General features: G+C 67.3%; 1 protein-coding gene across 10 annotated transcripts in view; it reads right to left on the bottom strand.

Moving 5' to 3' along the window:
- Nucleotides 1-16,721, bottom strand: part of ABLIM2 (actin binding LIM protein family member 2) — a 116,656-nt gene that overhangs the window by 35,137 nt on the left and 64,798 nt on the right. For 6 of the 10 annotated variants that reach the window (XM_070068005.1, XM_070068002.1, XM_070068001.1 and 3 more), the window contains exons 10-15: nucleotides 13,840-13,986; nucleotides 11,017-11,049; nucleotides 8,966-9,086; nucleotides 7,544-7,642; nucleotides 2,975-3,076; nucleotides 2,467-2,520 (exon numbers count right to left, since the gene is read on the bottom strand). In XM_070068005.1, the coding sequence (XP_069924106.1) occupies nucleotides 2,467-2,520; nucleotides 2,975-3,076; nucleotides 7,544-7,642; nucleotides 8,966-9,086; nucleotides 11,017-11,049; nucleotides 13,840-13,986 (556 nt within the window). The remainder of the gene's footprint in view (nucleotides 1-2,466; nucleotides 2,521-2,974; nucleotides 3,077-7,543; nucleotides 7,643-8,965; nucleotides 9,087-11,016; nucleotides 11,050-13,839; nucleotides 13,987-16,721) is intronic. The other 4 variants (XM_070068003.1, XM_070068007.1, XM_070068008.1 and 1 more) reach the window with 2 other exon arrangements.

Genomic DNA, 16,721 nt, shown 5'->3' with positions numbered 1-16,721 from the left:
GCGGCCAGGTGGGCTCGGCCACGGCTGCAGACCCCAGCTCCTGCCAGAGTCCCTGCTTCAGGCTGCACTTCCACTGCAGCTCCCTGCTGACGCGCGCGCCGGCAGGCAGCAGGCGGTGCTCAAGTACACGGGCCCTGCCGCCCCGTGGGAGACCCGGCCGGAGCCCCTGGCCCCTGCTCCTGGCCCCTGGCCCCTGCTCCTGGCCCCAGCCCCTGCTCCTGGCCCCTGCTCCTGGCCCCTGGCCCCTGCTCCTGGCCCCTGTGCAGCCCTGGCCCCTGGCTCCTGCTCCTGTGCAGCCCTGGCCCCTGCTCCTGGCCCCTGGCCCCTGGCCCCTGGCTCCTGCTCCTGGCCCCTGGCCCCTGGCCCCTGGCCCCTGGCTCCTGCTCCTGGCCCCTGGCTCCTGCTCCTGGCTCCTGGCTCCTGGCTCCTGTGCAGCCCTGGCTCCTGGCCCCTGGCTCCTGGCTCCTGGCTCCTGTGCAGTCCTGGCCCTTGCAGGCACCTGGGGAGCGAACCAGCAGACGGCGCACCTGTCTGTCTCAGATAACAACCCAGGAACCGACGGCCGCTCACCTCGGCTACGCCCCTCTGTCCCCTCAGAGGAGACTGGAAAGGTCAGCTTCCCAGAGGGGGCGGGGCTGCCGTGGGCGCTGCACGCACACCTGTGAGGGGGCGGGGCTGTCGTGGGCCCTGCACGCATGCCTGTGCACGCACGCTTCCGACGGGCCATACTCTGTCTGTACAAACAAAGCGTCTCAAATGCGAGTACCGGAAACCAACGCATCCTAAGGCACCCAAAGGAGGCTTGGTTCAAGAGAGCACAGCTCCGACACCGGGGCCTGGCTCCGCGGCAGCCATGCGCCGTCCCCGAGGCCCTCTGCGTCCGAGTCAGGCGCAGGCGCTGTTGCCTTTGTCTCCAAAAACCTGGCCTGGCTCTTGGCAGCGCAGGCGCGCTATAAATCCTGTCTTGCATGGGTCAATGTCCCCAAAGTGCAGCGACAAAAGGGACTCACTTGGGGCTGCGTCAGATAGGAAATAACTTGTGTTTGGGTAGGAGACTCATTTGTCAAACACGCACATACATGCAGGCACACACACACATGCACGCGTGTATGCACACACATGCATACACACGTGTGCGTATATGCACACACACTCACACACATGCACACACACAGGCGACCACTGGCGACAGCAGTTTCGTCTGCACTGGACAGAAGCTCCCGTCTCGGGCCTGGCTGACACAGAGGGCGCCTCGTGACCCGACCGCTGCCCCTGCACTGCGCGCGCCTCCCTCGCGTGGGCGCTGCTCTGAGACGGAGCGGGGCAGACAACGCTGGGTTAGGCTGCCCGCCGTGTGCCCCGAGCACGGACCTCACGGCCTCCCACGCAGGCTGCTCGCCGGGCCTCAGGACAGAGAGCCTCAGCAGAGCCTCCCTGCCTTCAGCTGGCGCTCGGCTCCCCGCCTTTCACCCAGAGGCGCTGGCCCGGGCCTCACGAGGTCCCTGGGGTCCGAGCACGTCCCCGGCTCTGGAGCGCTGTGCTCCGAGCGTCATCTCCGGTTGGAAGACAGTGGCAAAGCCACCGTTTGGTGCAAGCCAGGGGGCCCAACTCATTCCCCCCCCCCCCCCGCCAAGAAACGCACGCGGCACTGGGCTTACTGCCCCCCGGGAGAGCACGCATCGAAGACACTGCTCAGACTTGTCAGCCGGCCACGGGAAGCCCCTTCTAGGGGTCCCCTGGCGGTGGGTGTGCAGAGGCCATGTGTCTGGGTGCCTGCCACAGCTTCCAGGGGCATGGGCTCTTCCCATCTCTGGCCACGGCACTTTCCAGTGCAGGAGGGGTCCCCATGTGCCCCGCCCCATGGGGTCCTCCGCAGCAGCCCGGGCGGAGGGCGGGGCGCGGGGCAGAGGAGGAAGCAGAGGCCCAGGACGGTGCCGCCGTCCCCAGCAGTGCCCAGAAATCCACTCCGATTCCTGCCCGTGGCCCAAACCCCTGCACGCCTGTGACAGGTAGGCTCCTGTGGGGTGCGGCTGGAGGACAGAGGGCCATGAGACGCCTCCCCCGCCCCCACTGCTCCCCGCGTGCAGCCCTGCTTGCTGATGAGCTGAGTGGTGCATTCTCACGTCAGGGAGTCCCAATGCCCAGGCCCTGGTTCTAAGGGCTGACAGCTCAGCTCTCCAACCATCGGGCCTGGATCAGGGCGTGGGCCGCGCTCTCTGGGCTGCTCCCCCCGTAGGAGCAGAGCAGGAGCCAGCACACCAGGGTCTCGGCTGCCAGCCGCCAGCCCAGGCTGCGTCGGCGTGGACTGGCCTTACGTCCATGACATGTCCTCAAGCAGACAGGAGGCCTCCCAGGAGCCTGCCCCCCCCACACCCCCAGAACCTGACACAGGAGCCATTCAGGAGGAGCAAGGCATGAGGACAGGCATGCGGGGCAAACCATGCAGTGGGGGGAGTCCGACTGTACCATGCTGCTTGTAGATAGGGGGCTTCCTATAGATGTTATCTCTCATGCCAGTGTCTGGGGAGAAGAAAGAAGAGAGAGGGCAGGGCAGGGGTGAGCAGGTGCGCTGTGCAGGTCCCTACTGCTGCCTTGGTCAGCAGCCGTCACTCACCCAGACTCCGAACCACGGGGGGATGGGACGGGGGGCCCGCACCCCACACCGAGCACCCCCGCAGGGGTCAGGGAGGGAGCTGGCCCGGGGCGGGGGGTGGCAGCCAGCAAGAGCCTCGGGCCACCCAGATGCAGCCAGCGCAGACGGCCCCTCCATCGGTCCCTCTGGTGCCACCACGTCTCTCTGGTGCCCGTGGGGCTTGGGGACAAAGGGACACACCTCAGCCTGGGGCCACGCAAACCCATCTGGTGATTTTGCACTGAATCTCAGAGTCTGGGGAGCGATGGAGAGGCCTGGGCGGAGGGGAGGCCCGCGGAGTCGGGGCAGGGGCCACACCTGCTCGGACGGCGCAGAGCCTACCTGGGACGTGGAAGTGGCGAGGCGCCTGCTGGTAGGTGGAGGAGGGAGGCCTGCCGTCGGACAGCACCGAGAGGCTGGGGGTGCTCCGGCCACCTTCACTGCCTCCAGACGGAAGAGCAGAGAGCGGAGAGCGGAGAGCGGAGAGGGGCGGGGGAGAAGCAGAGTAGAGGATTTCAAGCACAGAAGCCTCATTGCGCGGGCCCGTCTCTCCTGCCCGGTGCAGCAGCCCAGCCCTCTGCCCAGGGCTGGGGCTGGGGCCCAGGGACAGCTAATCCAACCTCGGGTCACAGCTTGCGAGTTTGCGGTGGGCCTGGCCGCCTGGGCAGAGTCCCCGGACGTCCAGGGCCTGCGCTGTGGCGCCCCCAGGCTGCCACACGGGGAGCGGCGAGCAGCAGAGCTCAGTCGCCTTCTGCCCAGGCTGAGCCGTTTCTGACCAGGGCAGTGGGAACCCCCCGCCCCCCACTCTTCCCGTCTGTGGACAAGGTTGGATTAGCACGTCACTCATGCGGGCAGCAGAGCTACCTGACTGAACGCCCGCCTGCCCCCACACACCTGTCGGGGAGTGACGGATGGACAGAATGCGATGGCCACTGGACAGCAACACGCTCCTACGCATGCGCCTCCCGCCCCTCCCCGTGGGTGGGCCACGTTAGAGGACGGCCCTGGAGTGACCTTGCACTGAACATCCACCCCGGGGGGGCGCTGGCCGGGCCTGGAGGAGGACTGAGGTGGGAGCACCCAGGGGCCGGCTCGGAGGGAGCTTCTGCCTGGGCGGGGGTGGGGTGCTGCAGGGGGCTGTGCAGGGGCCTGGGCTCAGCTCCAGAGGACCCCACAGAGGGGCCTGACGACCCCAACCCTGAGCAGCTGTCCTGCCTGGCAGGGGCACTGATGCCCACCGATACCACGGCAACTTCAGAGTGTCCGCCCTCGGGGACAGCCCAGAACCTTCTGGCACTCCACCTGCGTCTGCAGGTCCTGCACCTCCTGCTGGACATCAAGCTCGGGAAGCCAGGGTCCCTCCCAGCCACGGAGGCTGTGGCGAGGCCTGTCCGCGAGGAAGCGGACACAACCGGAGCGCAGCCTGCGATTACGTGGGCTCCGGCACAGCTGGAGGCGGCGCAGGTGAGGCGCAGGCGAGGCCCGCGTGCTCTGGGCACGGCCTGCCGGCTCCCGGAGGCCCCTACTGGCCCATCTCCTTCTCCCCACCTACAGTTCACGGCCCTGTCCCCCCCAGGGTGCGCCCTCGGCAGCAGCCACGCTGGCCTCTCGGGCCCCCCTGAGCTCTGGGCTCTGCCTGAGACACGGCCACGTCCTCTCCTCCCGGGGAGCCACTGCCAAGGCTCTGGGTGCAGGCACAGGCTCCAGGCGCACACGACGGCCGCCTGCCTGTCCCCTCCCTTCCTCTGTGGCTTCCTTGGGACCAAACGCATTGCTCACATTGGCGGTGCCACCTGCAGCAGGCCCAGGACAGCTCCGCGGGGGGCCACCGTTGGGGACGAAAGGCCTGGTCCTGTGACACTGGCTGGGTCTGTGCCTGCAGGCAGAGGTCGGCTTCCTCCTCTGTGGGCAAGCCTCAGCCGCTGCCGCGGGCCTGGCTGTGCGGTGGCCCCAAGGCCACGGAGCCCCCTTCCGACAGCGCTCCGGCTCCCCCAAGGGGCTCCTGTCAGGTGCTCCTGACCTCTGCTGGGAGGGGCCTTCCAGCACCCGATGCCCTTGTGGGAGGGGCAGCCCCAGCCCCTGCCTCCCCCTCCCCTTCCTCACATAAGTGCTTTGATGCAGGGCTCCGGCCGGTATGGCGGGCTCCTGCCCTGCTCCCTGCCCGACACCACCACTTAAACACCAGGCTCCCAGTGGCTGTCACCGGGCTGTACCGAATGCCCCTTCTCTGTGCTGGGGTCCTGTCGGCCATCACCTGTCCCTTGGCCTCTCTTGGCTGGGACAGTTTTGCAGGCTTCACAGTTGGGAGAGTGACTGTCGGGCGATTTCATGGGAGGTGCTCGGCGGGGTCTGGTTGCTGGTTCTCTCACGGCGACGTGGGCCAGCTGCAGCCCACGGTGTCGGGGCACCCACCCCCGAGGCCTCCCCCTGTGGGGCTGCAGAGTCAGGGAGGGGCTGGGCCTGCCTCCTTGCAGATTGAGCTGCCCCACAGGTGCAGGGACCTGGCTGACCCCACTGTCGGCTGCTTCCACGGCCGGCTGCCAGGGTGGACACTGATGGCTGAGCTACCATCGCCCTACGACTCGGGGCCATGGCACCCATTTCTTGCTCAGAGCTCTGGGATCTGGCCCTTGTTGAACTTGCCAAGGTGTCGCTGAGTGAGGCCAGCCCACAGCCACAGGCAAGGGCCTGCTGGGACTGTGACCCGGGCACGGGCCAGCCACGTTGTGCACACCCTGCTGTCTCCTGTCTGATTCACCCACAACAATCCCCTGTGACAGACGAGGGTCCTGTTTGAGAGCGGAGGGGGTGGGTCCTTCAGTAGACATGGGGCCCAATGAGGGGGGGCCATGGGCCTTGCCTCGTGGCTCCCACCCTGAAGCCTCTCCCTCCATCTGTCTCACGTTGTGTGGCCAAACGTTGTGTGGCCAAATGTCGCGTGGCCAAACGGCTTTCACAGCCTCTACTGCCCTCAGTGCCCACGCCTGCCTGTCCCTGTGGCCTGCTCCTTAAAGGTGAGAGGTCAGCTGAAACCACACACTTGCCTAGAGACGCACGCGGGGCCGACACACTACAGTGCAAATGACCGCCGCTGGGGCTCACGTGTGGCTGGGTGGGGCCGGGCGCTCGGCTCTGCGCCCCGCTTTGGGATCTGAGCAGTGACTTCTCCCCCAGGGTAAGTTCTGGGAAGAGGCTGGGAGCTCAGGTAGCCTTGGGACGCAGGCAGGGGACAGAGTGGAGGGGGCCGGCTCCCCTGCTCTGACACTGCAGAGGGGGACACGGGTCTCATCGGATTTCTGAACTCGGCACTGGTGGCCGAAGCGGTCAGAAAGGAACAGGGCAGAGCCTGGCGTCGGAGGTGGTGAAGCCAGCGGCGGGGCCAGGATACCTCGTCCCCCGCCCCGAGTAGGACTCCAGGAGGCGCCCTCAAGGGGGTCTGAACTCTGCTTTGGGGACAGCCCCGGTGGCACCTCTGCATTCTCTCCCTGCAGGGGTAAAGGGGAGGGGAGTCAGGCTGGGACATGGGCTCCTTGCAAGGACCCTGCAGGCCTGGGTGCTGAGATCCAGACGGCGGACGCCCAGAAGGGCCCAGGAGGAGAGGGCTGCGGGGCTGCGCTCTGGCTCTGCGCCCCATGCTGCGTGTGGGGCTGCACACAGCGGCTGCCTGACACATCCACTGCCCCAGCCCCTGCCCCAGCCCAGCCACAGCCCCTGCCCCAGCGGACTTCTGGGCAGCGGAGAAGCTGGACGTCCTGAGAAGACCCGGGCTCGCTCCCGAGCGTGTCCCCGGGGGCTCCTGCAGGCCACGCGCAGGCCCAGGGGCCCGGACCCCTGCCGACTGCTCTCTCCCGCTCCCAGAGCCCGCCATCTGGGGCTCTGCTTTTTCTCAGAAGTCAATGCACTCCCAGGCCCCAGACCAGGGGGTAGGACGATGACCAGGGACTCGTCTCGGTGAACCGACAGGGCCGAGCAAAGATGTGACAACAGAGCGCCAGTGGTGCACAGTTCACAGGGTCCCCGAGGGACGGCCATCGAACCAGGAGGGGACCCGCTGGCCTCCCTGCTCCCCGCCCCCGCGGGGTAGCACAGGCTGGGATGGGCAGGAGGCGCCAAGGATGGGGACCTCCAGAACATCGCTGTGGCTGCCTCGAGCCCTCGGCGGGTCTCTGGAAAGTGTACCCCTCAGTGGGCTGCGGAACGAACCCCGCGGTCCAGCAGGCTGAGCGGACAGCTCGGCAGAGGCAGCACTGGGCCCTGGCGAGGCCGCTCCTCCCGGCAGGCGTCTGGCCTCTCCTCCCAGCATGAACACAGACAGCGAGACTGGCCGGTCTGCGGTCCCTGCTCTCTCACAAGGCAGCCCCAGCGGACGACGGCTCTACCCCAGGACCTCATCATGCCTTGACCACCTTCAGCTACAGTCTCGGGGGGCCGGGGCCGTGATGCAGCCCACCGTGAGCTCGCCATCTCCTGGTAAACACCCACACAGGTGCCATGCAGGGTCTGAATCCTGGTTAGAGCAGCCCGGTCCCGTCGGGCAGCCGGGACCTCTCCCGGCCCTTTCTAGCCCACAGCAGGGCCACCACGGGAGGCCAAGAGAGATGCCGTGGGTACAGACTCCTAGCAGAAAGCTGGGGGCCCGCGGCCAGCAAGTCCTGGTCTCTGCCTGCAGCTGCTCCCACCCCCAGCCCCTCCACCTGCTCCGTTAGATGACACGTTGTTACCTATGTCCTCCGCCTGGGGACACTCACACACCGACAGGAACGGAGCCGGACGCACAGAGACACACACAGCGAGGGGCACAGGGCACGAGACACGGATCCAGGAGGCCATGCGGCGGACAAGGACACGCACACACGGACGCCGGCCGGGACGCCCTCCGAGCACCCCAGCCCGCGGCCCTGCGCGCCTTACCTCGGAAGTAAGGGATGTAATGATGTCTGAACACAGATGTAGGGCTTGGGTGTTGGGACAGGGAGAGGCAGCTACTGGTACCGACACTCACAGTACCAGCTATGGGGCAACAGAGAGCAAGAACAGTCAGCCAGGGCCCGCGACCACAGCCACCGACCAGCCCAAGCCCCGTGCCGCCCCGGCCGCGAGCCTCCTCTCCTCTCCTCTCTCGAGGAAGGCACAACCCTTCGAGCGTCCTGAAGGGGGCGCCACCAGACAGGCTGGGGACCACTCGGCTCCTGCTGTGGAGCGAGGACACCCTGCCCGCCTGCTGTCCCACTTCGGGATCAAGGACCTGGGTGCAGGGCAGTGGCCAGGGGGTCAGGGTCTGGCCCGTCACCGCCGCCCTCTCTGGGCCTCTGCACAGCTGGGCTCTCTGGGGCTCGGAGGACGAGCCCAGCCCAGCCTGACGGTGCGGTGGTCAGCGCTCAGCTCAGCAAAGGGGCCGTGCAGGACGGGCTCAGGAAAGCCGGCCGCCGCTCACCCGTCTGCTCACTCGCTCCTCGCTCACCCCTCGCTCACCCCTCGCTCACTTGCTCACTTGCGCCTTCAGGCAAACCTGCACTTGCCCCTTCATCCACTTGCCCCCCCCCCCCCCCCCGTTAGCTCCCCCACTGGTTCGCTCCCTCAGCAGCCGCCACTTTCCCAGCATTCACCGAGCAGGTGCCCCAGGCACACTGAAGGAGTCAATGGCGAGGACTTGCGAATGGCTGAGTCTCGATCCCACACAGCCTGCAGAACCAAGAGCTGCCGTGTGTGCCTGCGGAAACGGCTCGTGCACAGCTGGCCAGCGGCAAGCGGCCGGAACGGCCCCAGGCGGGCAGCGGCCCTCGGGCCTCGACGCAGGCAGGGTGGAGGGGGGGCGGTGCTGAGAGGGCAAGGCGGGGCTGGGCACAGGCAGGCGTGAGGGGGCGTGGGCGGCGGGGACCTGCCGAGGCTCCCCCCGGGCGGGAGGAGCCTGCCGGGGGCCTCTCGGTGTGCCTCCCAGGACTCGGCTGTCTGGCGGGACCACCTGGCAACAGCACACCCTGACTGCACGGCTCAGCCGCCGGGGCTGCTTGTCAGCCTCCCGTGAGCTCGGAACGGGCTGAAGTCCGCTTCCCTGCGGCCTCTGCTACTTCATCTTCCCGCACCTCCGCGACTGAGACCCCCACCCCCGCTGATTCTAAGTGCTTGGGGGACCCTGCGTGTCACCGACTGGCTCCCCCAAGCAGCAGGCAGGCGGCCCCCACCCCAGCACGAGGAGGACTCCGCCTGTCCGTCGCTAAGCTGCCGGGCTCTCCACCATCTCCCTGCCGGCCAGCCCTGCCCCGTCCGGTTCCTGCAGAAAGGGCTTTTGCTAACAGGATAACGACATGGGGCAGCTGCAGCAGGGGTCAGTACCTGGACGGCTGTAGTGCTGCGGCGACCGCAACGTCGGGGTGTAGCGCCCGAGGCTCACCGAGCCGGTGGAGCTCGGGCTGGAGGTCCGGCACTGCTTATAGGACCGGTCATCCTGGTCCCCCTGGAGGGAAGACACGGCTGTGAACGCCCCGGGCCGGAGCGCTGCCCACCCTCCCCTTGGCATGTGGCCTCCCGACCCCAGCGGCTGGGCTGAGTCAGAGCTCCCCGCACCTGCCAGGCACAGCCGAGAGCCAGGTGGGGCCCGCTGCACACTGGCCTGCCCTTTGACTGAACGAGCATGGTCCCTCCCTTGGCCTTGGCCTGACCACCCCCCCCACACACACACACGTGGCAGAAGCACCCGGCCTCTAAGGGGAAGGGAGGAGGTGAGAGCCTGGCTGACTTAGACCCCTGAGGACAGGCGAGGACAGGCGTCACAGCCCCCATGCACGCGAGAAGGGGCGCGCGTGTGGAGCGGTCAGAGCGGGCGGTGGTGTATCCTGCGGGGGGTGGGCCTGCCGCCCGGCCCCTCACACCTGTGCCAGAGTGAGCAGGGGCCTCACGGCTCCCCAGTCCTTAGGGCTCCCCTCCCTAGCACCTGTGTCCATCACCACAGCCCTGTGCCTCCCCTGGGCCCCTGGAGCTGTCTGGCCCCCAGGGCGGGCGTGCCCTCCCCTGGACCTGCTGTGTCGTCCCCTCTGGGCTGGCCGGCACACCCCTTACCCGTGTCCCGGTCCAGCCTGAACAGGGGGCTCGCCGGCTATGGCGGGCTTGGCAGCCTGTGTGAGCCAGCCGTGAGCCCATGCATGTGTGGCCGTGGCTGTGACCGTGGCCTTCCCGGGCCCAGGGCTTGTGGCCCAGCTGCCTCCGGCTCTTGGGCAGCACAGGCCCCTTCTCCACAGGGGGCCGGGCAAGGAGAAGCCAGCCGGGGCCTCCGTGCCAGACTCTGAGCCCCAGGAGTTTTGGGGTCAGGGGGGGCCCTGGCTGGGAAGCAGAGGAGGGGCTTTCCAGGCCACTCCTGAGGGTGGGCTGGGGAGCCCTGAGGGCGGGCGGGGCAGGAGCCTGCAGGCGGCAGAGGGCGGCTGAGTCCCGGCCCCAGCAACGGCCTCCAGGACAGAGGCCTGAGGGCTGCAGGGTCTCCGCGGCCTGTGTCCACGGTGCACACGGGGTCCAGCTCAGGGTCTCAGCCCGACATGGGACGGGCGGGGGGGGCTTGCCGCGAGACCAGGCCCTTGTGCACACGTAAAGCACATGTGCACGCAGGGGCTGACACCCTCCCCCAGCCTGGGCAGAGAAGGGAGGTCACGGGACCCAGGTGCACCCGAGGTTCCCAGGAACTGCCAGGCCCAGCAGGTGGGGGAGGGGCACAGGGGTGGGGCACAGGCTCTGCGCTCCCCCCCCACCGTGGGCTGGAACTCGCCCCCAGGCCTGTGCCCCTGCTGGCCTGACTTCACAGAGGCCAGCCGTGGAAAGTGAGTGAACATGAGGGGACTTCAAAAAGCGTGTGCGGGGCGGGGACACGGGGCTGCATGTGGAGGAGGCGGGGTAGAGAGCCGGCACCCGGGGGGAGGTGGGGTAGAGAGCTGGCACCCGGGAGGAGGCGGGTAGAGAGAGCCGGTACCCAGAGGGAGGCAGGGTAGAGAGAGCCGGCACCCGGGGGGAGGCGGGGTAGAGAGCCGGCACCTGGGAGGAGGCGGGGTAGAGAGCTGGCACCCGGGGGGAGGCGGGGTAGAGAGCCGGCACCCGGGGGGAGGCGGGTAGAGAGAGCCGGTACCCAGAGGGAGGCAGGGTAGAGAGAGCCGGCACCCGGGGGGAGGCGGGGTAGAGAGCCGGCACCCGGGGGGAGGTGGGGTAGAGAGCCGGCACCCGGGGGGAGGAGGGGTAGAGAGCTGGCACCCGGGAGGAGGCGGGTAGAGAGAGCCGGTACCCAGGGGGAGGCAGGGTAGAGAGAGCATGCACTCGGGGGAGGCGGGTAGACAGAGCCGGCACTGGGGGGGGGGGAGGCGGGGTAGAGAGCTGGCACCCGTCATCTCCAAGCAGGCAGGCGTTACCTCAGGCGGCGTGGGCGACAGCAGCTGGGGCGACTGTGGGCACAACACACAGAGTGGCCGTTAGTGCTGGGCTCGCGGGCAACTGGGGCGCCAGGGTTCTCCAGGGGCAGCGGCCCTGGGAGCACAGCGCCCCCCCCCCCGCCCTGCCACTCTCCCCCCTCCCCCCACCCCACCGCTGTCCATACTCTCCCACCAGGACTCCGACAGGGATTGGCGGGCCAGCCTCTGGGAGCACAGGCGGGGTCCTCTCAGGGAAAGACAAGGGGTGTGGCCTGTCCACGGGGCTCCTCCCACAAAAACAGGGGCCCAGGCCTCTCTAGGAAAGAGGAGAGTAGGCGTGGCCTACCCTGGGGCTCCTCCCACTCGCAGTAGGGGGCCTTCCTCTTAGGGAAAGAGTGGGTGGGGCCTGTCCACAGGGCTCCTCCCACTCCAGCAGGGGCAAGGGAGGGGATCCACTGCTGACCCTGGGCAGCAGGAAGCAGGACTCAGCAGTGACCCCCCTCTCCCCATGTACCCCCTGCTGGCCACGGGGCTCTGGGCCCAGCTCCGCCTCCCTCAGCCCTGGCTGTCTCCTCTGCACCCTGGGGACAGTGACGCCCAGGGTGCCGTGCTGCAATGGTGGCGAGAAGAGAAGCCAGAGCTGAAAACAGGGTGACAGCGGGCCTGAGAGCCAGGGTGATGGCCACGCCGCCCACACCAGCCAGGGCCCCTGAGGAGGGGCCTGGGGAGCAGGAGGGCTCCGGCGTGAGCACACCTGCCCAGGCCCACGCGGCCCATCCACCTGCTAGGCCGACCCCCGGGCAGGGCAGAAGGCACATCTGGGCACAGGGAAGCCACCCCAGGGCCTGGGGCCTGTCCGAGCCACCACACGGCCCCTCGCTGCTGCCGCTCCGTGGCTGCCCCGGAACTGCCGGTTAGGGATGTGCCCATTCACTGCTGCGGCCATCGTGGGCCCCACCCCAGCGCACCTCTGCACACACACAGCCCCTCCCACCTCTGCACACACACAGCCCCCCACCCCAGCACACCTCTGCACACACACAGCCCCCCACCCCAGCACACCTCTGCACACACACAGCCCCCTACCCCAGCACACCTCTGCACACACACAGCCCTCCAACCCAGCACACCTCTGCACACACACAGCCCCCACCCCAGCGCACCTCTGCACACACACAGCCCCTCCCACCTCTGCACACACACAGCCCCCCACCTCTGCACACCTCTGCACACACACAGCCCCCTACCCCAGCACACCTCTGCACACACACAGCCCCTCCCACCTCTGCACACACACAGCCCCCTACCCCAGCACACCTCTGCACACACACAGCCCCCTACCCCAGCACACCTCTGCACACACACAGACCCCCACCCCAGCACACCTCTGCACACACACAGCCCCCACCCCAGCACACCTCTGCACACACACAGCCCCCCCACCCCAGCACACCTCTGCACACACACAGCCCCCCACCCCAGCACACCTCTGCACACACACAGCCCCCACCCCAGCACACCTCTGCACACACACAGCCCCTCCCACCTCTGCACACACAGCCCCTCCCACCCCAGCACACCTCTGCACACACACAGCCCCCACCCCAGCACACCTCTGCACACACACAGCCCCCCACCCCAGCACACCTCTGCACACACACAGCCCCCACCCCAGCACACCTCTGCACACACACAGCCCCTCCCACCTCTGCACACACACAGCCCCCACCCCAGCACACCTCTGCACACACAGCCCCCACACCTCTGCACACACAGCCCCCACACCTCTGCACACACACAGTCCCCCCCTCAGCACACACAGCCCCCCCAGCTGGCTCTCTGCCCCTGGCTTGCTCAGGAAGGGGCCGCGGGAGGCAGAGCGGGAGCCTGGGCCCAGTGAGGCCTGAGCCCGGCTCTGGGAGGGCGCCGGGGGTCTCTGGGGAAGAAGCGGCTGGGACTGGGTCTCGGAGGGACCGTGGCCACGTTGCTTCACCCCCACCTCCCGGTGCCAGACACTGGACGACGAAGCCCAGCCTGGCTCCAGCCTACGGTCGGGGTGCAGGGTGGGATGCCCCATGCACCCTCCCCTCCCTCTCCCCATGTATGGCCGCTGCTGGCCCCGGAGCCCGTCTGCCCGTCCCAGCACTGAGCAGGCATCCGGACAGCAGCAGAGCGGGGCTGGGCTTCCCCGCACCACACACATCAAGCATGGCGCCCTGGGCCCGGGCATCACAGCAGGTCCCTGCCGAGCCCCCGAACAAGGGGGTCCCAGGGCGGCATACGGGCAGGGGCTGGCTTTTCCTGCCCTGGGTGGGCGCCCGTGCCGTGTGCCACACACAGAGAGAGCACACACACGAGGCCACGGGCCCGGCAGAAGCCAGTCGCCCTGAGGTTTCCGAAGCAAAAGCCTGGAGTAGGGCGGGGCAATCGGCTCCAGGAACGCGGGGCGGGGCGTGCCCTGGCCGGGGGTGTTCTCAGGGAAGGGAAGCCGCCCGTGTCACGCATCGCGAACGTCCTCCGACCCACGAGCCGAGGCCAGGGATTTCCACGTGCTGCCGCCTTCTCCCCAGGCACCGGCACGCCCCTGGGCTTTGCTCCATCAACTGCGGCTTTTCCAGGCCCACGCCTTCGTGGGGGGACGCCTGGGGCCACAGCGCCCTGGGGGTGACGCAAGTGAGGGGTGCACAGGTTACAGGGCGCAAAGGCTGAGCGATGTCCATGGGGTGCATCTGTGTGGACAGGGCACCCCCGAGGGATGACACCTGCCCTGCGGGGCCAGTGCTGGGGACGCAGGTGAGCGGGGCCGGGCGGGCCGGGCCGTACCTCGCTGTAGCTCTGCCTGTCGGCCGAGGAGTGGCTGACGTAGGGCGAGTAGGAGATCATGTCGGGCCGGTCGATGTTGTAGATGGCCTTGCTTTTGGGCAGAGCGGCCAGGTCCCTGTACTCCAGGATCTCATCGCCGAGCTTTGCCTGAGAGAGGGGACAGAGACAGAGCCCAGGGGGCCAGTGAGAACCAGGCCACAGCCAGAGGACAGCCCGGCACGGGGCCCCGGGCTAGAGTGCAAGCCGCCCCAGCTGTGGCCAGGGCAAAGCAGGGAGGGGCTGGGGCACAGGGCACAGGCCGGGCCAGGCTGGACACCGTGGCCGAGTGTCCTTTCCTGACTGCTCTGCCGACTCCCCCCATTCTGCACCCTGTGGGGCTCTGACCACCCCAGGCCTCTGCCCACTGCCCCCATTCTGCACCCTGCGGGGCTCTAACCACCCCAGGCCTCTGCCCACTGCCCCCATTCTGCACCCTGCGGGGCTCTGACCACCCCAGGCCTCTGCCCACTGCCCCCATTCTGCACCCTGCGGGGCTCTGACCACCCCAGGCCTCTGCCCACTGCCCCCATTCTGCACCCTGCGGGGCTCTAACCATCCCAGGCCTGAGGGCTGGGCCCACGCTGTTCCGCTCTCCCTGGCTCCCGCTCTGTGCCTCCAGCCTCAGCTGAGGCCTCTCCTCCAGGGCTCCTCTCTGGCGTCCCTTCCTCATCCGGCTGAGACTTCTCCTTGAAGCAAAGGTGCTGCTCTTTGCCCCTGCCCCTTGCAGGCCAAGGCCGGGGGCTGTGGAGGCCCAGGACTCCCCGACTCATCACCAGGTCCCTGTCCCTAACTCTGAGCTCGTCATTGCCAAGGGGCTGGGGCAGGATGGACAGAAGACATTAAACCCACGGAACGTTGGCCAAAATCATGGGGGATCTCTGGGCCCGCGTCTTCTCCCAGGTAACGGGAACAGACACAAATGCCATGGAGCTCCAGAACCCTGCATCTCACAGGTCGCCATGGAGACCCCGCCCCCAAGGACTCCCCCCTCCCCCTGCCGGCTCCCTCCCGCATTCCTCCCAATCCCTGGACAGCCCCACAGCGACAGCAAGGACCTGGACATCGCCAACAGCCCCCCACCTGCATCCCTGCCCAGGTTGCTAAGTGACCCTGCTGATCCACCTCCTCCTACACCAAGGCCTCGGGTGGTTGCCACGACAACAGGCCGCACTGTGTCATTGGCAGAAGGCCGCCCGCGTGGACAGGTGCCCCAGTGTGGCTTCCCTCTGCTTTCCCTCTCCCAGGCTCCCTCCAGCATCATGGACACCATAGCCACAGTGTAATCAGACAGGGACACATCCTGTAGCTACAGTGTAATCAGACAGGGACACATCCTGTAGTCACAGTGTAATCTGACAGGGACACATGCTGTAGCTACAGTGTAATCTGACAGGGACACATCCTGTAGTCACAGTGTAATCAGACAGGGACACATCCTGTAGTCACAGTGTAATCTGACAGGGACACATCCTATAGTCACAGTGTAATCAGACAGGGACACATCCTGTAGTCACAGTGTAATCTGACAGGGACACATCCTGTAGCCACAGTGTAATCAGACAGGGACACATCCTGTAGCCACAGTGTAATCTGACAGGGACACATCCTGTAGTCACAGTGTAATCTGACAGGGACACATCCTGTAGTCACAGTGTAATCTGACAGGGACACATCCTGTAGTCACAGTGTAATCAGACAGGGACACATCCTGTAGTCACAGTGTAATGTGACAGGGACACATCCTGTAGCCACAGTGTAATCTGACAGGGACACATCCTGTAGTCACAGTGTAATCTGACAGGGACAACATACTCCCTGCCCCCCTCCAGGCCTGCACACACACAGAGCGGAGACCCCACCCCCACCAGCTGTGCCCACTCTGGCGGGGCCACAATGAACCGTTTTGGCTTTTTCTTTTCTGCCGATGTCTATCTGCTTTTCAGAATAATCGAGGAAGAAAGAGAAAAGGCAGCAGCGCTGTCTGGCATGGCAGTGCGGTCGCCACGCGGGCTGCCTGCCTCCCACGGCGCTGGGGGTGGGGTTCCGGCCCTGCCCCCGACCCCAGCTTCCCTCAGGGCGCGCACCCCAGGGGGCCACAGCCCCGTCGCCCTCCCTGCTGACGACCGTGATAGTCCACGGGTTAGAGTTCTCACTACTGCCGCCCGTCAGAACCAAAGGCTGGGGCTGGAGCCTGGTTCAGATGCAGCTCGTGACGCTGGCAGCCCATGTGGGTACTGGTTCCGGTCCCGGCTGCTCCCCTTCTGATCCAGCTCCCCACGAATACTCCTGGGAAGGCAGTGGATGAAGGCCCAAGCACCTGGGTCCCTGCCATCCACGCTCCTGGCTCTTGGCTCCGGCCTGGCCCAGCCCCGGCCGGTGGGGGCATCTGGGGAGCGAGCCCCAGAGATCCGGATGACCTGCGCGTGACGTGAGGCGCAGACGGGGGCTGGGGGCCACGCCCCGCCTTCTGCAGAAGCCCAGGTGCTGCTGGCCTGCGTGGTGGGGGATGGGAGCCGTGATGCAGCCGACGTCCCTGCCTTGCCGGGGTGGAGCAGGGCCGAGCTCCTGTCCTCGCCTCACCCCTGGGCGCCGTCTCCCAGTCAGTGAACTGTGCACTTGCGCAAGTAAAATTAGCAAATAACACCCTCATCTCCAGGCCTAACACCCTGGCCTCGCCGCTGTGACCGACTTGGTAACACGTCTCCCGTGATTTTTCACACGCGTGCACTCACACACTCACGCTCCTCAGTGAAGATGGGGTCACGAGGTATGTAGCGTCCTCGCGTGCTCCGAGGACCTCCTGACAGTGCTGTCCACGCTCAGACACAGACAGGTGCCCTGCT

The sequence above is a fragment of the Oryctolagus cuniculus genome, chromosome 2 (genome assembly GCF_964237555.1).
Source record: "Oryctolagus cuniculus chromosome 2, mOryCun1.1, whole genome shotgun sequence".
NCBI lineage: Eukaryota > Metazoa > Chordata > Mammalia > Lagomorpha > Leporidae > Oryctolagus > Oryctolagus cuniculus.
The sequence above is the reverse complement of the archived record's forward strand: the minus strand, read 5'-3'. Positions and strand labels throughout refer to the sequence as shown.